The sequence below is a fragment of the Diadema antillarum genome, unplaced genomic scaffold, assembly GCF_040938485.1.
Source record: "Diadema antillarum isolate AM-2024a unplaced genomic scaffold, OU_Dant_1.0 scf00000032, whole genome shotgun sequence".
In the NCBI taxonomy this organism is placed as follows: Eukaryota; Metazoa; Echinodermata; class Echinoidea; order Diadematoida; family Diadematidae; genus Diadema; species Diadema antillarum.
Window position 1 is genome coordinate 851,322 of NW_027270921.1, and position 23,121 is coordinate 874,442.

Sequence of the window (23,121 nt, forward strand, 5' to 3'; positions counted from 1 at the left end):
TAGATATCCAATTTGGTTGACAGCTCATCACATGACATGCAGTTTAGAAAGTGCCATTGCAAGCTGTCGCTTTTGAGCCGTGCAATCTTTGTTGAGCAAAAAATGGATATCACACGGCTGACGTCACCAATTTACATCATCTCCTCTGTGAAACTCACGACTGACTCATAGGTTTTGCACCACTGCAGGCTTCTGATGTTTCAATAAACATCCCTTTGCAGCACGCACATAGGCACTCACTTTACTGTTAAAAACTTCAGCCGACCGCTTTTTGCCATTGACTGACTGTACTATGCAACCCATTTGCCTTTCATAAAAAAATACTTCCCCTTTCTGTACCAAATTCAAGAATCAGTGTGTATCACATCCATTGATGTCCGAGGTGTTGTATAAATAAAACAAACAGCATGGTCTTTACTCATAAAATGGAGAAATATTTTGCACTCAATAAAAGATGAGGTGCAATATTGAATTTGGCTTCGCCTCCTTGAATAGAGCTCCTCTATCTTACACCTTGTGCGAAATCTTCCACCATCGCACTCGTTCATACCATTCACTTATTTTGTATACATGTACTAATGAACTCAAAGTACATGTAACATCTAAATTCTAAATAACATCAACAGTGTATAAAATGAAAATCTGTTAGATATCTCATAGAAAAAATATACATATTTATGTACAGAATGGAAATGCAGATAAAAATGTTACTTGTTTTTGTTTTTTGTGTATGAGTTGTGTCAATGATAATCAACGACAATAAAAATGTACGCTACAAGATCAATGTTCATACTTAAGTACTGTTGGGCAGGCATTACTTTCTCATAATCTTCTAGTGTAACTCACAAATCTTGGTCTCTAGTAAGTCCGTTGAGGAACATTTCCTATAATGAACATACAAATTAACCCTCTTCCCTTGCATGCTAATGTGCAAGGAGGAGGGGTGGAGTGGGGTAGTGGGAAGAGCATGATAACATCTACACTGAAAAATGCTTTTGCATGTGAAATACCTCAATTCCATCCACCAGCTACAACCATGCCTGACAAGGCATTGTATCTTGTCTGACTAGGATTCTTCACATCAATGATACTGTATCTTGTAAGCTGCTGGTGCATATTCTAGCAACTGTTAACCCATGAGGCCCCACATGCAGAATTCAAAGAACTGGACACCCCTTTATGTGTACTAGTTGAGGGAAACATAAGTTCACAAAAACCCAGCACAACAAGATGGGCCCACCTTGAATGATATTAACTCCCCCTGCAATAGACAATCTCTGCTATCTGCTTTAAATGTGGACTGGTCATGGGGACACAAGATGGGCCCACCTTAAACAATATTAACTCCTCCTGCAATAGACAATATCTGCTCTTTGCCATGGCATGCGGACTGGTCATGGGGACACAACAAGATGGGCCCACTTTTAAAGATATTAAGCCCTCCTGCACTGGAAAACCTCTGCTCTTTGCTATAACATGTGAACAGGGCACGGGGAAGAGGCAATTTCTTCACATCAATGATATTGTGTCATGTATTAAGTAAGCTGCTTGTTCATTTTCTAGCAAGTGTTGACCCAGGAGGCATGGAGACATCCGGACTTTTGCTTGCAATGTGTTAATCAATCTTACTGGAGTACTGTCTGCATCATGCCCCTCACCCTTCCCCATCAAGTCTCGTTGTATCCCTTACCCCTTTCGATCCTGTTCTGCTAGCGCTGGGTGATGACAATCGCAGCCTTCACACACACGAACACACTATTAGGAAGATCATGGCTGCTCCCAAAGCATAGCATCTTGTGTCAACAATTTGAGGAAGAGCACTTCAAGTCAACGATGCCCTTCAGCAGCAGAGCCAGCTGGGAACGGTCTACCTTGTCGGCAAATTGCTGACCTGTACCAGGATGGAAGAACGATGTAAAGCAATGTCGGTATTGTGGAGCCACATGAGTTCCACTCTCAACACATGTCTCAATTTCACGGGGTAAGTTTTACAAAAATCAGATGCAACTGAGCATGAATTATGATGAAAAAAGTGGAATGAAGACACAAGCAAATGGGTATAGACTATATAAATAGACTTGACACTGAACATAACCTCACTGTTCATGACAGAAATGAAATGACACACACAGAGAATAAGAACATTTTGTCACTAAATTACTGGTATCATCGGTAAACAACTTAACTAGTGGAGTCGACAATAGCAAAGCATGCATTATTATTTAGGGAATTTAACCAAAAGAAAGAGAGAAAGAAAAATGGAATTGCACTTTTTTTTAAAGATAGGGTGACAGGAAACTGCTTTAACATGTCTATGTACAGTCTGGGTGAGCAAAATAATACCAACATTTCAAAAGCAAAGATTAGAACAGGAAAATTGACAACAAAATCAATTGCACTAATGATAATGTTGGTATTAATGGTGATTGCCTGAAGAGTATCAACAGTTGGAATAGCAGATCAATTAAAAAATGTGCATCATTCATTACAATAAGGATAATGTACAAGTACCAGTTTCGCTTGGTTTCTAAATGGATGATACAGTGTGTCGACTCTATGATGCAGAAATGGAACATACCATTCCATGACAGGGATTCTAAGGCTTTGTCTAGGGAGGGGCAGTCTTGGTTGTGATGACACGCTCTTTTCATCAGCTCACATAGAGCATCCTCGCCATTAGCATCTGCGAACACAGAAGAAGTGACAGCAGTTTCAGATAAAGATCTAGAAAATAGGATATGATATCTGTCCATCCTTTCATTCACTTTACAGATTATCTAGAGATATGGCATAGTACATTAACATGTGCACACATGGCACTTCATATACTGCACTGTCCTGTATGCACACTTGGCACTTTATAAACTGCATCCTGCTATCGAATCTATCTCGTACATTTCCTCTCCAACACATTCCCTAGATGCACAGCTTCACTGTGTGTACACATTGGCAATACACATCTACTATTTAATAAATCTTATCACTGTCTGTAAAACTATTCAATTTATTACATAACAGCTATTTAAAGACAACATTGCTTTCTATACAATTGTATTATTTGGGTATCGAACTAAAACAAATATACACATTTCATTAGGTCTCAACAGAAATTATAAAACAAATATGCCATTAAAGTCTCGATGGCGAGAAAATACCATACAGCACACCTTTAGCATATTCATATAAAAATGAATACTTTGGGGTCAAATGCTTGCTAAATCCAATAACTACGACAATTTTTCCACATTCTAGTGATAGCATTAGCCCTACCAGTGCTTACATGATTGTAGTGATAATGGCACCATGTTCTGCTTCAATTTGTAGCTTTTATCAAATACATTTTTTTTTTTCATTTCGGTTGTCTTTTCTTCAAAGCTCCATCCTGTTAGCAGCTATTCTTGCAGTAATTCAACACATACATGCAATCTAACTAGGGCAAACTAAAAACTCTTATGTACCTTTAGGTGGGACTATACAGTGTGCAATAACATCCCTCAGACATCGGACTCCATCATTTTCTTTCTTCTGCTTGACTGGCGGCTGGGTCTCACCGGTCCTATTGTCCACGGATTGTCCCCTGAAGAGTATTCACGCCATGGTTTAAAGTAGAATAGACATGTCACCATCAACAACTTTGTATTTCAATTACATTTATATTTTACATGAATATATTCACAAGAACTTGCTTTATTTCTTTCCAAGATTTATTCAAGAATGTTGTCAGTCTGCTAAGGTGCACAATGCATGGCTGTGACAGTTTGGAGTAAAGACATAGCGAAGGAGTGAAGATATGGGGGGGTGGATTGGGGTGCCCCCCCCCCCCCCCACACACACACACACGTGGTAGGGAAATTTGACAAGCTTATACTGTATACGCTGTTATTTTCACGCGTACAAATATTTTCGCGAATGAGGTCATAGACATTTTTGCGAGATGTTTTCGCGAACTGACGCCGACGGTAACGTAAATGCACTATTATCCTAGCGCATGGAGACATTTTCGCTTGTTGTTAAATTCGCGATCAAACTGAGATTCGCGAAATTTGCGACAATTAAATCCTCGCGAAAATAACACCTTATACAGTACTTGATCTGGAGCATTAACACACTTTTTACAAATGATACTTTCTATTTGGGGGGGGGGGGGGTCAACATGGGAATTGATTTATCAGATTTATCAGTATCTTTCTCTGGAGTCCATCTCTCACCTGCTGTGTATTCTCTTCCTGACGATGGGATTGTTTGCCTTAGCAACCGGTTTCAGCATCACCTTGCACTCTGGTATCCGCATGTTGGTCAGCTGCTCACTGTGCACTTGCTTTGCATTGTCCAAGATATTCTGCAAAACATGACAGGTAAAGACACAACACTTCTTCAATACTCTTCCTTTTAATCCCCTCCATCTCTTTAAAGGGGCATTCCAGACGATTTTCATAATTTCACACCATGTAGTACATAAATCGACAACTACATGTATAGAATCGTGGAATTTATTGTGGTCCTTGAGAAGAGAAACCAGTTAACTGAAAATCTTAAACAAATTACACTGAACAATGTTGATGACATCAGAGCCTCACATATTTCGAAAATGTAGCAGTGTAATTCCATTACAATACCACTTGCTCAACAAATTCACCTGTGAAGAATATATGCATGCCTTCTTCTTTTGTTCTGCTTCCTTGAGCCCCAACTCATGCATTCTTATGGTGAGGCTGGCATGTCATCATCCTTGTTCATTGCAATTTGTTGTAAATTTTTAAAACATTCTTTGAATATTCCTCAACCCAATCACTGCAAATTCTGAAACTCTGTACTCGGTATAACTAATCTATAGTTGTTCAAATGTTAAAGTCTGAAAATCATCCAGAGGTCTCCTTTAAGTAGGTGACAGAACTTTAATGTATCATCCTGAGCTATGGCAAAACCAAATGAAAATTCATTTTAATGAAGATCATGATTCCAGTTGATGTGATTTATCCAAGCTTTCTTAGATTTTACTTGCCCACATGTGTCATTCTGTAAGCAGATAATGATATATACTGTAAAAGTGGATATTTTCGTGTGAGTAATTTTTCGTGCTTGGCCGGATAAGATGAGTTCTGCCTGTTTTTAATTCTGTGGAATCAAGACATCAACTACTGGAACACATGGAAAGCAGAAACATTTGTGTGCTTTTATTGTCACACGAGTTTCAGGTCACATAAAATGCACAAACTTTTAACACCACGAAAAATTCCCACCTTGACAATATACAGCTGTAATACAATGGATCATCTGACATGATTATGCACTGCTATACAATTATATGGAAATATGGAAAGTTTCATATATACATATAAGAAACACCAGAAATATGAAATTTAAGGACATTATGATCTATCTTGATGATGCGTTCTCAAGAATTAACACTATGTATACAGGTAGTTATAGACATCATAATCATATAAACTTCTCATACTGAATGAGACATCTCATGATGAAATGTACTCACACAAGCATCAATCATGTTTGGGGAATAACCTGTATGACTACTAACGTCACCTTGTCTAGCATGATGGCTGGTGAGTGAAGCTCTGTGTTCAGAGCAGAGTTCTCCCTCAGCCACGGGTGAGATACCAGTTCTTCAATGTTGAGTCTCTCAGCAGGATCCACTCTCAGTAGCCTGTTAATAAAGTTTGCACATGCACATACCGACGTGACTAAGTAATTGTACAGCTTTGCAAGCAAAAACAGGTGGAAAAACTTGCTATCACCCACTGAAAGTATGGGAATTCAGAGTATAGCATCTGTGGTTCCATCAGTATGAAAAGAACAGTTTGCAAAAAGACCATGCATATATAACTCTGGACAGAGAATCAGTCTCTTCCATCAAACAGCCTTAAAACACAGAAAGCCCAAAGAAATGTTGCAAGATTTTTGGACAATCTCTTGACTGAAACGAAAGCTGTATTCTTTTGGAACCAAGTCAATATTTCATCTAAGTTCAATCATACAGTGTACAGCCCTTAAAAAACGATTAACTTTGCCTTCATGAGGTATGGTCTATTGAACACTGAAAAGCAATACACACTATCAATGCAATGCATTGAATACATTGCTGCATGTATGTCACAGGAGTCACAACAACAGTTGAGGAATTTTACGAGAAACATGATGACGCACCTTCATTCAAAGTGAAGATAAGGATATTATGACAACCAGTGATTAGGAATGGAAGTACTGCCTGAATCCGTGATTGCATGTTCCTGATGAGATACATTAAAGGCCCGGTAGACTGATGAGATACATTAAAGGCCCGGTAGACTGAGGAGATACATTAAAGGCCCGGTAGACTGATGAGATACATTAAAGGCCCGGTAGACTGATGAGATACATTAAAGGACCGGTAGACTGAGGAAATACATTAAAGGACCGGCAGACTGAGGAGATACATTAAAGGCCCGGTAGACTGAGGAGATACATTAAAGGCCCGGTACTCTGAGGAGATACATTAAAGGACCGGTAGACTGAGGAGATACATTAAAGGACCGGTAGACTGAGGAGATACATTAAAGGCCCGGTAGACTGAGGAGGTACATTAAAGGCCCGGTAGACTGAGGAGATACATTAAAGGCCCGGTAGACTGAGGAGATACATTAAAGGCCCGGTAGACTGATGAGATACATTAAAGGACCGGTAGACTGAGGAGATACAGTTGAACCTCTCTTATCCGGCCTCCCTTTATCCGGATCTCTCTATTATACGGACGCAATTTCGCCGTGATTTCTTTATAATAATTATGAGAGGAAAGGGGGATTCCCAACTCCTTGAGAACTCCTACACAAACACACATGAATTACATATACTTGATACATTTCTTAATAATTATTTAGGTAAATCATCCCAAGAATTTATAAAAGAAAATAATTTCATTCTTGCAAACACGAACCTCTATTTTGGGGTCTGTTACTGAGTGTAACAATGAAAAGGTTGCAGTATACACATTAACTACATGTGGTACTACAATGGGCTACATCAGTACATGTGTAAGTATTATGTACATATATAAAGCATTGAGTCTCCCATATCCGGCCAAATCCCTTATCCGGATGAGCCCCGGTCCCGACTTGTCCGGATGCGAGAGGTTCAACTGTACATTAAAGGCCCGGTAGACTGAGGAGATACATTAAAGGCCCGGTAGACTGAGGAGATACATTAAAGGCCCGGTAGACTGAGGAGATACATTAAAGGCCCGGTAGACTGATGAGATACATTAAAGGACCGGTAGACTGAGGAGATACATTAAAGGACCGGTAGACTGATGAGATACATTAAAGGCCCGGTAGACTGATGAGATACATTAAAGGCCTGATAAACTGAGGAGATACATTAAAGGCCCGGTAGACTGAGGAGATACATTAAAGGCCCGGTAGACTGAGGAGATACATTAAAGGCCCGGTAGACTGATGAGATACATTAAAGGACCGGTAGACTGATGAGATACGTTAAAGGCCCGGTAGACTGAGGAGATACATTAAAGGCCTGATAAACTGAGGAGATACATTAAAGGCCCGGTAGACTGAGGAGATACATTAAAGGCCCGGTAGACTGATGAGATACATTAAAGACCCGGTAGACTGATGAGATACATTAACGGCCCGGTAGACTGAGGAGATACCTTAAAGGCCTGGTAGACTGAGGAGATACATTATAGGACCGGCAGACTGAGGAGATACATTAAAGGCCCGTTAGACTGATGAGATACATTAAAGGCCTGGTAGACTGAGGAGATACATTAAAGGCCCGGTAGACTGAGGAGATACATTAAAGGACCGGTAGACTGATGAGATACATTAAAGGCCCGGTAGACTGAGGAGATACATTAAAGGCCCGGTAGACTGATGAGATACACATTGAAGGCGTGGTAGACTGAGGAGATACATTAAAGGCCCGGTAGACTGATGAGATACATTAAAGGCCCGGTAGACTGATGAGATACACATTGAAGGCCCGGTAGACTGAGGAGATACATTAAAGGCCCGGTAGACTGATGAGATACATTAAAGGCCCGGTAGACTGAGGAGATACATTAAAGGCCTGGTGGACTGATGAGATACATTAAAGGACCGGTAGACTGAGGAGATACATTAAAGGCCCGGTAGACTGAGGAGATACATTAAAGGACAAGTTCACCTTCATAAACATAAGGATTGAGAGAATGTAGCAATATTAGTAGAACACATCATTGAAAGTTTGAGGAAAATTGGACAATCCGTTCAAAAGTTATGAATTTTTTAAGTTTGTGTGCAGTACCCGCTGGATGAGAAGACTACTGCAGTGTATGAATAACTTAGATGTCACATGCGTACAACAATATAAGGAAAATATAAAGAGAATTTCACAAAATTCCATCTTTTGAAAAAAGTACACATTCCCCTGACTCGTTACCGACAAATGTTATGGGTAATATTATTCCCCCTGCCTTTAGAAAGAGGTAAGTCAAGTGCACTTTTATTATGCCAAAAAAGTGAAAATATGTTGAATTTTCTTTTACATTTTCTTTATACTGTTGTACGCATATGACTCACAAGCTGTAGTAGTCTCCTCATCCAGCGGTTCCAACACAAAAATTTAAAAAATTCATAACTTTTGCATCGATTGTGCAATTTTCCTCAAACTTTCACTGATGTGTTCTACTAATATTGCTGCATTTTCTCAATCCTTATGTTTATGAAGGTGAACTTGTCCTTTAAAGGCCCGGTAGACTGAGGAGATACATTAAAGGCCCGGTAGACTGATGAGATACATTAAAGGACCGGTAGACTGATGAGATACATTAAAGGCCCGGTAGACTGATGAGATACATTAAAGGCCTGATAAACTGAGGAGATACATTAAAGGCCCGGTAGACTGAGGAGATACATTAAAGGCCCGGTAGACTGATGAGATACATTAAAGACCCGGTAGACTGATGAGATACATTAACGGCCCGGTAGACTGAGGAGATACATTAAAGGCCTGGTAGACTGAGGAGATACATTAAAGGACCGGCAGACTGAGGAGATACATTAAAGGCCCGTTAGACTGATGAGATACATTAAAGGCCCGGTAGACTGAGGAGATACATTAAAGGCCCGGTAGACTGAGGAGATACATTAAAGGCCCGGTAGACTGAGGAGATACATTAAAGGCCCGGTAGACTGATGAGATACATTAAAGGACCGGTAGACTGATGAGATACATTAAAGGCCCGGTAGACTGATGAGATACATTAAAGGCCTGATAAACTGAGGAGATACATTAAAGGCCCGGTAGACTGAGGAGATACATTAAAGGCCCGGTAGACTGAGGAGATACATTAAAGGCCCGGTAGACTGATGAGATACATTAAAGGACCGGTAGACTGATGAGATACATTAAAGGCCCGGTAGACTGATGAGATACATTAAAGGCCTGATAAACTGAGGAGATACATTAAAGGCCCGGTAGACTGATGAGATACATTAAAGACCCGGTAGACTGATGAGATACATTAACGGCCCGGTAGACTGAGGAGATACCTTAAAGGCCTGGTAGACTGAGGAGATACATTATAGGACCGGCAGACTGAGGAGATACATTAAAGGCCCGTTAGACTGATGAGATACATTAAAGGCCTGGTAGACTGAGGAGATACATTAAAGGCCCGGTAGACTGAGGAGATACATTAAAGGACCGGTAGACTGATGAGATACATTAAAGGCCCGGTAGACTGAGGAGATACATTAAAGGCCCGGTAGACTGATGAGATACACATTGAAGGCGTGGTAGACTGAGGAGATACATTAAAGGCCCGGTAGACTGATGAGATACATTAAAGGCCCGGTAGACTGATGAGATACACATTGAAGGCCCGGTAGACTGAGGAGATACATTAAAGGCCCGGTAGACTGATGAGATACATTAAAGGCCCGGTAGACTGAGGAGATACATTAAAGGCCTGGTGGACTGATGAGATACATTAAAGGACCGGTAGACTGAGGAGATACATTAAAGGCCCGGTAGACTGAGGAGATACATTAAAGGACAAGTTCACCTTCATAAACATAAGGATTGAGAGAATGTAGCAATATTAGTAGAACACATCATTGAAAGTTTGAGGAAAATTGGACAATCCGTTCAAAAGTTATGAATTTTTTAAGTTTGTGTGCAGTACCCGCTGGATGAGAAGACTACTGCAGTGTATGAATAACTTAGATGTCACATGCGTACAACAATATAAGGAAAATATAAAGAGAATTTCACAAAATTCCATCTTTTGAAAAAAGTACACATTCCCCTGACTCGTTACCGACAAATGTTATGGGTAATATTATTCCCCCTGCCTTTAGAAAGAGGCAAGTCAAGTGCACTTTTATTATGCCAAAAAAGTGAAAATATGTTGAATTTTCTTTTACATTTTCTTTATACTGTTGTACGCATATGACTCACAAGCTGTAGTAGTCTCCTCATCCAGCGGTTCCAACACAAAAATTTAAAAAATTCATAACTTTTGCATCGATTGTGCAATTTTCCTCAAACTTTCACTGATGTGTTCTACTAATATTGCTGCATTTTCTCAATCCTTATGTTTATGAAGGTGAACTTGTCCTTTAAAGGCCCGGTAGACTGAGGAGATACATTAAAGGCCCGGTAGACTGATGAGATACATTAAAGGACCGGTAGACTGATGAGATACATTAAAGGCCCGGTAGACTGATGAGATACATTAAAGGCCTGATAAACTGAGGAGATACATTAAAGGCCCGGTAGACTGAGGAGATACATTAAAGGCCCGGTAGACTGATGAGATACATTAAAGACCCGGTAGACTGATGAGATACATTAACGGCCCGGTAGACTGAGGAGATACATTAAAGGCCTGGTAGACTGAGGAGATACATTAAAGGACCGGCAGACTGAGGAGATACATTAAAGGCCCGTTAGACTGATGAGATACATTAAAGGACCGGTAGACTGATGAGATACATTAAAGGCCCTCTAGACTGATGAGATACATTAAAGGCCTGGTAGACTGAGGAGATACATTAAAGGCCCGGTAGACTGAGGAGATACATTAAAGGACCGGTAGACTGATGAGATACATTAAAGGCCCGGTAGACTGAGGAGATACATTAAAGGCCCGGTAGACTGATGAGATACACATTGAAGGCGTGGTAGACTGAGGAGATACATTAAAGGCCCGGTAGACTGATGAGATACATTAAAGGCCCGGTAGACTGATGAGATACACATTGAAGGCCCGGTAGACTGAGGAGATACATTAAAGGCCCGGTAGACTGATGAGATACATTAAAGGCCCGGTAGACTGAGGAGATACACATTGAAGGCCCGGTAGACTGAGGAGATACATTAAAGGCCCGGTAGACTGAGGAGAAACATTAAAGGCCCGATGGACTGAGGAGATACACATTGAAGGGGCGTGGTAGACTGAGGAGATACATTAAAGGCCCGGTAGACTGATGAGATACATTAAAGGCCTGGTAGACTGATGAGATACATTAAAGGCCCGATAAACTGAGGAGATACACATTGACGGCCCGGTAGACTGAGGAGATACATTAAAGGCCCGATAGACTGAGGAGATACACATTGAAGTCGTGGTAGACTGAGGAGATACATTAAAGGCCCGGTAGACTGATGAGATACATTAAAGGCCCGGTAGACTGAGGAGATACATTAAAGGCCCGGTAGACTGATGAGATATATTAAAGGCCTGTTAGACTGATGAGATACATTAAAGGCCCGATAGACTGAGGAGATACACATTAAAGGCATGGTAGACTGAGGAGATACACATTAAAGGCGTGGTAGACTGAGGAGATACATTAAAGGCCCGGTAGACTGAGGAGATACACATTGACGGCCCGGTAGACTGAGGAGATACATTAAAGGCCCGGTAGACTGAGGAGATACATTAAAGGCCCGATAGACTGAGGAGATACACATTGAAGTCGTGGTAGACTGAGGAGATACATTAAAGGCCCGGTAGACTGATGAGATACATTAAAGGCCTGGTAGACTGAGGAGATACATTAAAGGCCCGGTAGACTGATGAGATATATTAAAGGCCTGTTAGACTGATGAGATACATTAAAGGCCCGATAGACTGAGGAGATACACATTAAAGGCATGGTAGACTGAGGAGATACACATTAAAGGCGTGGTAGACTGAGGAGATACATTAACCCATCCCCGTCAGCTCCCACAAAAAACGTGGTTTTTATTATTTATGACCAAAAGAGGGCATCCTAGGACCTCAGGCTTGGCCAGGAGCTGTAGAATAATTTTAGCCAATCACAGAGATCCTTACTGGGACTCAGAAAAATAATTTATGCAAAGAAACATATTTTAGAATGTCTCTTATTGGCCAAAACACCTGCCAGGGGTTCGAGCCTGCTGAGAAACTAATCAATATTCATGTTTACAGCGCGCATGTATCTTTGTTGCCCCAGCAACTGCAGTGATTTCTTACGCGCGGTATCGTGATATCGATCTCCTCATAGAGTGCTTGACGATATCTCCTTGTGTGTGTACGTGTACTGCTATGCTATGCTGGGGCGGGCACGGGGGTACCGGTGTGTGTGTCGAATTCCATTTACGTTAGTGAGTGTGGGTAACTTCTCTAGGTTTCCCGTCCATTTCTCTCTCTCTTTTCTCTCTTTTGCTTTCGTATCATTCTATATCTTTCATTCTCAGAGTACAATCGTACTTCTGAGAGTGTTTTGTTCATTTTTTCTAAGTGATTATCGCGTTTGCAACAATTTAGAGGTGAGTTTTTGTCCTAGTGTTTGTTGAGTTTTTTGATTGAACACGATGTAGCTTATCTACGTATGTGCGCAAACATCGTAGCTTGTGTGGTACCCACTCGTTTGTTTTCCGTGTAAGCATTTTTGCCGTAGTGTCTTCATCGTTCGTCTTCCAAGCATCGTGTTTTCACCCTAGTTTTTCTCATCGTAGTTTTTTACCTCGATTTTTTTTTTGGGTGCAAGATGTTCTGTGTATTTTTTTCTACGGTAATATGCCATCGTTGATGATCTTCGTGTATTCATTACTAGTTTTTCACCTCCGTTTCATTTTTGTGTACAACTAATGTCTAACGTGGCGTAGTTACAACTATGTTTAGAGCTAGTGGTAGTTAGCTAGGTCTGCGATGTCTGTATCGTTTGCTGATATGTTTTGTGAGCTGAGAGTGACTATGATGGGAGTGATATTCAGGGTTTTGCTGTGGTTGAGGTGATGGCAAGATGTAATTTATTTTGTGTAACCATGTATGACATTGATGATGGCGAGTAAAACTACGACACGAGTAACCTAGCCTAGGCCAATGACGAGAGCTAGAGTGACACTGAAGAAACGGGGGCTGATGCTCGCTCGTGCACGGGAGTGGTCTAGAGACCTGCATTACAGTTGTGTATTTATATTTTTTTTCCTTTTTCTTATTCACTCGGGTATTGTGCTACCAAAATTCGTGTCTCTGAAGAAACTCAACCAAAAGCTTGACAACAAGTTTGCATCAGGTCTATTCTGTAGTACTAGCACTAGGTTCTAGATCTAAATCATAATGGCGATGCTAATTTAGTTTTCATTTAGAACTCGATGAAATCCATTTTCTTTGCTCATTTTTCAACTGATAAATTATTTAGAACTGTACTTAAATTCTGATGTACTGCATTCACCATTGTAATAAAAAAGAGCCTGCTGATCAGGTGTTTCATTGTATCCTTTTCATTTCCTCCCTATCCTTTTGGTTTCCTTCCTGTCACTTTCTTCTTTGACCCTGGATGGAAAAAAAAAAATCCCATCTTGCCATGTAAAGACAGAATACATAACCATCATGAAATATCATGACATTGAAGTAATAATAAGAAATATTCAAGTGACCAAAATACTTGTTTGTGAAAATAAATAACAAATGAAAGGTGATTTCTTATGGAGCAGTTCTTTCAAATGTCAAACAGCTTCGATAATGAAGCAAGTGAAATCTGAAAACTATCCTGGCAACAAGTTGAAATTGATAGGGAATTCTGACAAAAACTGTCACACCATTTGATGTTTGAATTTGTCTTTTTATTGGATGAGGTTATAAAACTAAGTGCCGCCGATAAAATAACAATCCTCTCAATTTGAACAAGAGCAGTAGGGTGGTACACTAGTACGACTCAGTAAACAGCTGATTATTTATGCATCGTATCCATGGGCAACTGCGGGGTAACTGCAAGAAGGCGCAGGAAATTAGACTTGAGTCAAGAACGACTATTTATTATTTTTTTTTTATTCAAACTATTTTTTTTCTTGGACTAAAAAAAAACCCCAAAATATTTCATATTACGCTTCTAAAATATAAAATGAATATATGAAGTCTTTTTATCGTGATTTTATGAAGAATTAGAATTATTAAAAAAATATAGATACTAGACGGGCTGAACAAGGAAGTCTAATTTCACCCCAAGAATTTGCAACACACCGCATCTCGGGTGCATTCCTAGCGTTCTTGCCGCACTCTCACGATCACCTAGCTAGGCCATGTGCACAAGCCAGTCACATGTTCACAGTACACACGTTGTTAGCCAGTTCACCGATCTCATTCCTGATCTCGTGCGTGTAGAAAATTCTCTCAAAACTAAGCCAGACATGATTTTGGAACATACATTACAATGTCAAGACCTTTTCAGTGGACTTTGAATTCGCTATTTGTCTGTTTTAGCTCTTGAATGTACGACTTCGAACGTCCGATTTGTTTTTTACTTCACCACGTGGAGTCCCGGGTTTTCTCAGCCCCATGCTTCTCCACACACGTCACACTAGCACTGTGTACCTGTACTCTGAGCTGTGTACACACACAAGCCATCGCGATCGAAGTTTGAGCGATAGCGATAACATGTGCGGAGCAGACATGCGGATTTCAGCACAGGGTAAATGAGTAGTTGAACGTATCACGATTGTAAAACAAATCTTTTTCTATGTCTCTGCAAATTTGAATTAGGCTATCTCAGCATAGATAGATTATGATACATTACAAAATAGATTAGCCATAGCAAGAACTTGCTTACATGAGAGTAATTAGATAACGTTGCAAAATAAAAACCCCGTCATTGAATGGAATGTTCCAGAGCTATCTCGGGGGGCGGGGGGTGGGGCTCGAGAACATTATGGACACGTCGATTCGCAAGTGGGTAAGATGTGATTACAGATGGCTTGAAATGAAGAGGATTTATCAATGAAATACACAGAAACAATATTTTTTCATAATTCCTGCACAATTTATTATTTCTTTTCATAAAATTCACATAAACTAGTGCTGTATTGAGTCAACTAAGTGCATATTAGCACGAGTGTACACGCATCATCCCTCCTGCCTAGTGGGAATGACACAGGCAGTTTTTTCCATGACGTATGAATGCTCTTCGCGTGTAGATCGCGCCGTAGGGAAGATCGCGCCCAAGTTCATGGCCAACTTACTAGGCAGGCACGATATTACAGATTACACAGAGGCCCGTATGTGGATGGGTTAAAGGCCCGGTAGACTGAGGAGATACATTAAAGGCCCAGTAGACTGATGAGATACATTAAAGGACCGGTAGACTGAGGAGATACATTAAAGGCCCAGTAGACTGATGAGATACATTAAAGGCCCGGTAGACTGAGGAGATACATTAAAGGCCTTGTAGACTGATGAGATACATTAAAGGCGTGGTAGACTGAGGAGATACATTAAAGGCCCAGTAGACTGAGGAGATACATTAAAGGCCCAGTAGACTGATGAGATACATTAAAGGCCCAGTAGACTGAGGAGATACATTAAAGGCCCAGTAGACTGATGAGATACATTAAAGGCCTGGTAGCGAGGGGATACCAAGGAGTGGGAAAGCTGGCCAGGTTTAGATATATTTGAGAATCCTTGCAACATACTGTGTACAGCTTTATCACTGATCTCTATGTAAACTTGTACATGCACAGGCAAAGAAGTTTGACTGGACCGTTATAGATGACTGATGTGAGCTCATGCTTCGATGCCCTTATTTACTGACATGTGGCTGACGGGCGCTATTCTTGGTTTTTGAATGCCACCAGTGGGCAGCGAATTCACTTGGACTACCTATGTTTCCCCACGCTTCCAGGGCTTTAATGCTGCGTGACTATGCCCTAAAATTTTGTGGGGTGAAAGGCTTTTAACGCTCACCTCTTCACCACGTCCTTGGCCTCGTCTGAGATGAGGGCCCACTCCTCCGACGGAAACTCGTACTGGCCTGCCATGATCTTGAGTCGCATGTCCTTGGACAACTGGCGGCTGGGCGTGTCCGGGTAGAAGGGCGGGTAACCGCACAGCATGATGTAGATGATGACACCCATGGACCACATGTCACACCCCTGCCAATGATTTTGATGATTGACATATTATGTAGATAAGGTCTCCTTTTCTTGCTGTGATTTATGATACCCATGAACTATTTTCTTCAATGAATGTTCTTTCTTTGTTATTGATATCAATACATTGCAATCTCAATTACAGTGATGGTGGTGAGTGAAGAATTCAAACTTTCCATCGTGCAACAACATAATAATGTAGGGAATTTCACCCCAGCATTGTTTTGAAAATGGCACAAGGATAGTATTTGCAAGATAGCCAATCTCAACAAGAATGAGCAGTTGCAGCAAGTAGGAATACATCAACATTGAAACTTTCACTACTGAGTCTGATGGAAAAAAGTCTCCTCAGCTAGTCACAATATTCACAACATAACTCTATCACTTCTTCTTTTTCTCTATATGCATGAGATACATGTAGCAGCTATCAAAGTCACTTCCGAAAAGCACTGAAGCAGATCCACTCAGTTCATATTGGAATCTGGATTGACAAGGGCTTCAAAAGACTCCTCGTTGACTCCTTGCAGTGGGCCCTGGTAGCTGTCATATGACAGGCGAATGACAACACCAGCAATACAGTGGTATCCCGTTATAACGAAGTCCTCGGGATTGGCAATTTTCTTTCGTTATATCGAAATTTCTTTTAAAACCAAACAAATAAACAATAAAAAATACATAAGGTTGATAACGTTGCCGCCTAAATTTTTACTTCGTTGTAAACATGTTCGTTAAAATGGGAGTGCACTGTAATAGCAGTAGCTAATTCCATCTTCAATCTTCAATTAATCTCTAACAATTACTCAAAATCCTCCCAAAGATACACTGGAAAGACTTTTTAAACAGTCTTCATCTCAAAGTTCCTCGTAGAAAGTACCAAAGCATGATGTCATAGCCATTCACTGTCATGGAAATTGGTTTCAAACAACCTCACCTGGCCCAAAAGTATACTGTAAAACGAGGGATGTTCGCGCGCATTTTAATTTCACAAATTTCGCGAGAGCCGAGATTCGCGAAATTAAAATGCATGCTAAATATCTTGTCTACACTATATGCATTCAATGTTAGAGGCAACTCACGAAAAATTTATGCTGCCAATAATGCCGTCGGCTCCCATTCGTGAAAATTTCAATGCCGTGAAATATTGTGTTTTACAGTATGCTCACACCTGGTTCCAACCCAATCTATAACATAAGACTGTGACACCATAACTTTGGCACTCCATAATGAAACGGTTCACTGATGCAGACTCTCACCTTGTCATAGGTGTATGGCTTGGGGGCCATTTGGATGACATTCCTTTGCTCTCTTCGCTGTCTCTTCTGGGCTTCTAGAACCTGGAGTAGGCAAACATTGAGAAAACTTTGATTACAGCATGCAAAATTCCTTTTGAAAGAGGCTGGGTTCAGTCACTATATTCAGAAGTTCATGGATGGTATGTTTTACCTACTGTGAAAGAAAACTGCTGATACACACAGACTATTATAAACCCTAAAAACTTACAGAACCCACCACATGGATGGGGGTCACAGTGATAGCGATAAAAAGAAGCTCTTCTTTTCTAGTTGTTATGCTCCCCAATGCCCACATTATCATCCTGGTACCATGCAATGTACCTATCCATTTTACATTATTACATGCTGCTATTTCAACACAAGGTTCCTCAGCATGTCCCTTCAGACCTTTTTCTACAAGAACTTGCACAAAATGAAACTAAGCATTCTCTTCTCTACACTGAAATTGTGCCCATTTCAAGAATGAAATTAAATGCCCTCCATGCATAAATCCCTTTCACACTTAAAAATTATGTATATTTTGTTACAAGGCATGGAATCAAATGGCTGTGAAAGACGGATAACGCAAGCTTACCTGAGGTGCTACGTAGTACGGAGTGAAGTGAGGTGTCATTAGGTTTCCATCGTCAACTTTGGCAAATCCAAAGTCTGACAGCTTGACTGGGGAGTCCTGAAATTGAAAATAAAAAGTTTGAAAACAATCAAAACAGAACCACGTCTGTGATGAAAATGTTCAACCAAACTTAAGTTATCATCATTCTATATCTGGGATCATAAACAGAGTTTATCATAGTACTATTTCTCCTGGCTGTCATAGCTTCCAGACTGAACAAAGACAAAAAAAAGACACAAAAACCCCTTCCTTATTTCATCAATCTCAGATCTCAACTGGTTGTAGTCATTCTCATGATTAATAATAATAATAATAATAATAATAATAATAATAATAATAATAATAATAATAATATGAAATATTTATTTAGTGCTTAATACAATGGGTTTTGAAGCGCTTTACAATCATCAAAACAAGAAGTGCTTGAAATATCCAAAATTGTACGACTACTCTTGACAGATTCCTATTGACAACACTAGCAGTTGTGATTACCGCAATCCAAAATGTATGATTGTCACAATGCCTGTACAAATAAACCCACATGTGCAATACTGTCACCACTGAAAACTTTGCCTTTTCATAAAACATTTGAATGTAACACACACTTACCAGTAAGCTCTTTAAAAAAAAAAAAAAAAAAAAAAATTATGGCGATGGATAAATTTATCTTATTCTCAATGATTTATCATGCACATTCTCATACATGACAACACGAGTGAAAAAATCTACTATAAAAGTGGAAATTTTCGCGGTGTTGAAATTTTCACACATTTCGCGCAACCAAAAACTAGCGCGAAAATAAAAGCACGCAAATATTTTTGCTTGCCATATGTTCCCGCGCGTGATGTCTTGATTCGGCGGAATTAAAAACATGCAAAACTCTTCTTGCCTGGCCAAGTGCGAAAAATTAGTCGCGCGAAAATATCCACTTTTACAGTAATCAAAACAAAAACACAGTCAATAAATCACATTCACAACTTTGATATGGTTGACTATAAAGCCAGGGCTATGATTTGATTAACACAATTCTGTGCATACAGCAGAGCTCTGTTCTGTCTGCACACATGTACACAAAATCTTCTTTGACATCATCAATTTCAGGAAACATCAGACTATTCTCCATGTTTTCCTGTTCTTTCACTAGCCATTTTTAAAAGCATTGCTTAGTTGTAATATACAGTGCACTCCCCTTATAACAAACACAGTTATAACAAAATTGCGGTTCCAACGAAATAAAAATTCAGGCCGCAATATAATCGGCTCTATGTCTTTTATTGTTTATTTGTTCGGCCATAATGAAATTTCGATATAATGAAAGAAAACTGCCAGTCCCAAGGACTTTGTTACAACGGAAGTCCGCTGTACTGGAAATCAGAAAGTGGTAAGAGTAGTGGTACCTCTGAATTGTCCTTCAGTAGCAAGTTCTCTGGTTTGAGATCTCTATGTGCAATGTTTAGACTATGGCACCTTTCAACAGCAGACGCAATCTGAGTGTGCAAGGGAAAAATAGTAACATATCAATATTGAGACATATCAATATGATGGTATACAGTTGCTGTGTCTGAATCTCTTAAGTGCAAGCTTGGCTAATCAAGTTGTTTTCGAATACCCAAACATCTAAAGCTGACAAAGATTTATTGAAAGATAAGATGTCATTTGTATGCAGGCTCAATATCATAACAATATATCAATTTGATACAGTAAATAATGATTGTTATGCCAGAAATGTTCATGTGCCATCAGATTCTTTAGTTTAAAACATTCATTACTTGCCTGAAACAAAAGTAACAGAAAGGGGAAATATCCATTAACCGTTGTCACTAATAATTACTTAACTGTACTTTTATTCAAGTACTATTTCAGGTGACATTGAAATATTGATTTTACCACTCTATGGAGGTGCCGAAGCACAACTTTTATTCTCATACCAGGTCATTCATACTGTCTCCAATAATGACATGTTTATAAGAAAAAGAATCACCACTAAGTTCATCTTATCTATTGCTAGTAAAATTCTTCTTGAATAATTGTTGCCATTAATTCTCTATGCAATTATCTCTGTGAGAAGCAGGCAAGGTAGACATTACATACAAACTAGTAGACATGCTTGTTTAAAATCCTCCTACAGAAAAAATTTCTAATGTCGTCTAGCATCAAAGTTATCTCATACTGGTAAGTCTAGTACCTGCTTAGTGAGTATGACAGCCTGCCGTTCTGTGAACCGCTTCTGTTTGCTGATCCGGTCAAACAACTCTCCCCCGTCCATGAGCTCCATGACGACCAAGAGGCGGCTCTTGGGGAACGGCTCTCCCGGGAACTGGACCTCGTTGGAGAAGACCTCCATGATCTTCACGATGTTGGGGTGGCCGCTGCACCGAGCGTGGAGCATGACCTCGGTGCGGGCACTGGGCTTGTCTGGGAGGAGTTTGAGGGCGAACCGCTCCTGGGTGGTCTTGTGCTGACAGGGCCGAACAGGACCATTGATGCCGGTCCCCAACTTCTGGGTCCAGTCAATGGAGTAGTCCTCCAAAATGGAAGCAGTCTGATGGTAAGATGTCAGAAATTCATCCAGGGAGCATTAAACATTTATCAAGAAGTGTTGCCATGGAGGACAGAGTGAACCAAAAATATGCGCAAACAAACTCAAAACCTACATGGTGAATTTGTAATTAATGTTCATGAAACCCTGATTCTTATCCTTGTCCAGCACCTCACAATCAAATGTGATGTGTTGGCACCTGCACAAAGGTTCGATCTCCCATGCCAAAGTTCGGCCGTGCGCGAAAGTGTTCAGGTTTTTACATGTAGCAGCTGTTCATATTTTCTACGGCATTCTGGTTGAATCATGCATGGTCGGTTTGTGTTCCTGACATATTTCTAAAAAAAAGAAAAAAAAGAAAAAAGTTAGGCCTCTAATGCTACTTATGGGAAATTTGAACATTTGACGTGCCCCTTTTTGCCCCCCTCCCCCCAAAAAAAACCCTAGAAAACATGGCCAACACCACATTTTCAACAGTGGGGGGAGTCATGGTTTCATGAGCTAACAAAAAAAAGAAGGCCTTCAGCGCAACAACAGGTGCCACTTCGGAGTTCTGGGTTTCTTCAGCTGACAAGCAAAAAAAAAAATAATTACATAAAAAAAAAAATAAGGTCTTCAACCCATCTTTCTCATACTCATAAGAGCAAAAACGTCAAAAGGCTTACTGCACTCAACCCCTGTTGACTCAAAGTTATCGGCATCAATGAATTCAATCTATTTTTCTTTCTGGTGTCACTTCTGTCTGGGGTTGAACAAAAAAAAAAAAAAAAAAAAATGGGCCCCAAACTGGTGACGCTAAAAGAGTTATGTAACGTTAGATTATTAATGCCAAATTTATATATTCCTGTGAATGCAGGGCTGCCAACTCTCACTCATTGAGAGTGAGACTCACTCATTTTGGTCCTTTCTCACTCTAGATCTAGTCTAAAACTTTATTTCATTTGCATGCATTTCTATTGATCCCACTCATTTTGACTCCCAAATTATAGCATTGGACTATGGGAGTCTCACTCGTAGTCTCAACTAGTTTCCAATGTTGGCAGCCCTGTGAACGGGTGCAAAAAAAGTGGGGCAGGGGGCCCACGCCCCTCCCCCCCCCCCCCCCCCCCCCCCCCCCCTCATTATGCTATGAAGACTTTGATTGATTGAGGCATGTTAAACCAGCTCAGCTAGACGACTAACGTTAAGACTAAGAGTTTGATAACCAGCAGCAGCGCATTCGCCACATAAATTAATGACAAAGAATCCAGCAAAAGGTTGACTGCAAAACCAGACCATAATCATATACCACTCCTTACCAATCATTGTTGTCCAGCACATCGCACTGTCATGTCAAGACTATTGCATTGTCTGTAGGCCTACTCTGGAGTCTGTCGACTGCAGTACAACGTTAACTAACGTTACACTTCACACGCAACCTTGTCAAGGCTAAACTTTTCTTGGTCAGTGACAGTAGAGATCAATCATTCAAACACAATTATTAGTTTACCTTTATTTTGATGGATTGGCCACTCATGATTTTGACAGGTTGTAGAGGCGGCTACCAGCACTAGTCCGTAAATGCTGCAAAAACATGCCTTGTTGAAATTATAGACAGCTCAGCCATGCAGTGCTGGGGATCCCACTTTCCAATTTGTGCTCATTCATTTATTGTTACTGTTTTGTGTACGATAATGTGCGGTGCGGCTTGTGCATAGAGCTGCATAATGGCTTGTGCTATTGCTAGCCTATAATCAAGTCGTTGTTGGCCATTCTCTATTAATCGTATTTAAAAGTAAATACATGTACATTGTACTAGTAAATGAATAATGATTGCTTTTTCGCCATGCATGTACTGTTTACACGACGAAATAATTTCATTATCACATTCCACACTACTGGTTTGGTGTATATAGCAACAACAATCAGCAGTGCAGCCGAGGTTTCCCTTTCATACAGGAAGGCACGATACTCCGGATCCATGGCCAGTTCCTACTCAGTACCGGTATAGCAAAATCGTCAATGCACAACTGAAAGTAATAATTTTATGATACGTTTTCTTGTGCACACAAACCCAAGATGGTGTTTCGCGCACAATGTGTCCAATTAACTGGTTGCGGAACATATTGCATGGTAATGGGTGCATTAACGGCCATAGGGCCTACACGTCCATTATTATTGAGAATCAAATGTAATCAAATTTTCAAAACAAGATCCAAATGCAGAAACCGGTTCTTGTTTTACTTCCATTTTACCCCGGATTGGTGTTTCGTTTGCTAGGTAGATTTGTTATCTCGGGCCCCTGACCTCTT

At 40.3% G+C, this 23,121-nt stretch overlaps 1 protein-coding gene across 1 annotated transcript; it reads right to left on the minus strand.

The window, feature by feature from the left end:
• Positions 1-1,721: 1,721 nt before the first annotated feature.
• Positions 1,722-22,450, minus strand: LOC139741901 (MAP kinase-activated protein kinase 5-like). Its single transcript, XM_071652477.1, has 11 exons — positions 22,320-22,450; positions 20,477-20,833; positions 19,689-19,778; positions 18,253-18,348; positions 17,640-17,720; positions 16,202-16,389; positions 5,542-5,662; positions 4,209-4,339; positions 3,459-3,577; positions 2,579-2,683; positions 1,722-1,891 (listed from the first exon to the last, which is right to left on the minus strand). The coding sequence occupies exons 1-11, from the start codon at positions 22,344-22,346 to the stop codon at positions 1,800-1,802; spliced, it is 1,407 nt and encodes a 468-aa protein (XP_071508578.1). The 5' UTR covers positions 22,347-22,450; the 3' UTR covers positions 1,722-1,799.
• Positions 22,451-23,121: the final 671 nt, after the last annotated feature.

What these genes read in the sequence shown, in the direction of transcription:
- LOC139741901 (XM_071652477.1), bottom strand. Translation starts at nt 22,346, where the DNA reads ATGAGTGGCCAATCCATCAAAATAAAG. An exon ending in TACTGAAGGACAATTCAGAG is followed by an intron (nt 18,349 to 19,688) that starts GTACCACTACTC and finishes TTTCAATTTCAG; the next exon opens with GACTCCCCAGTCAAGCTGTC. An exon ending in GCCAAGGACGTGGTGAAGAG is followed by an intron (nt 5,663 to 16,201) that starts GTGAGCGTTAAA and finishes CTTTATTAACAG; the next exon opens with GCTACTGAGAGTGGATCCTG.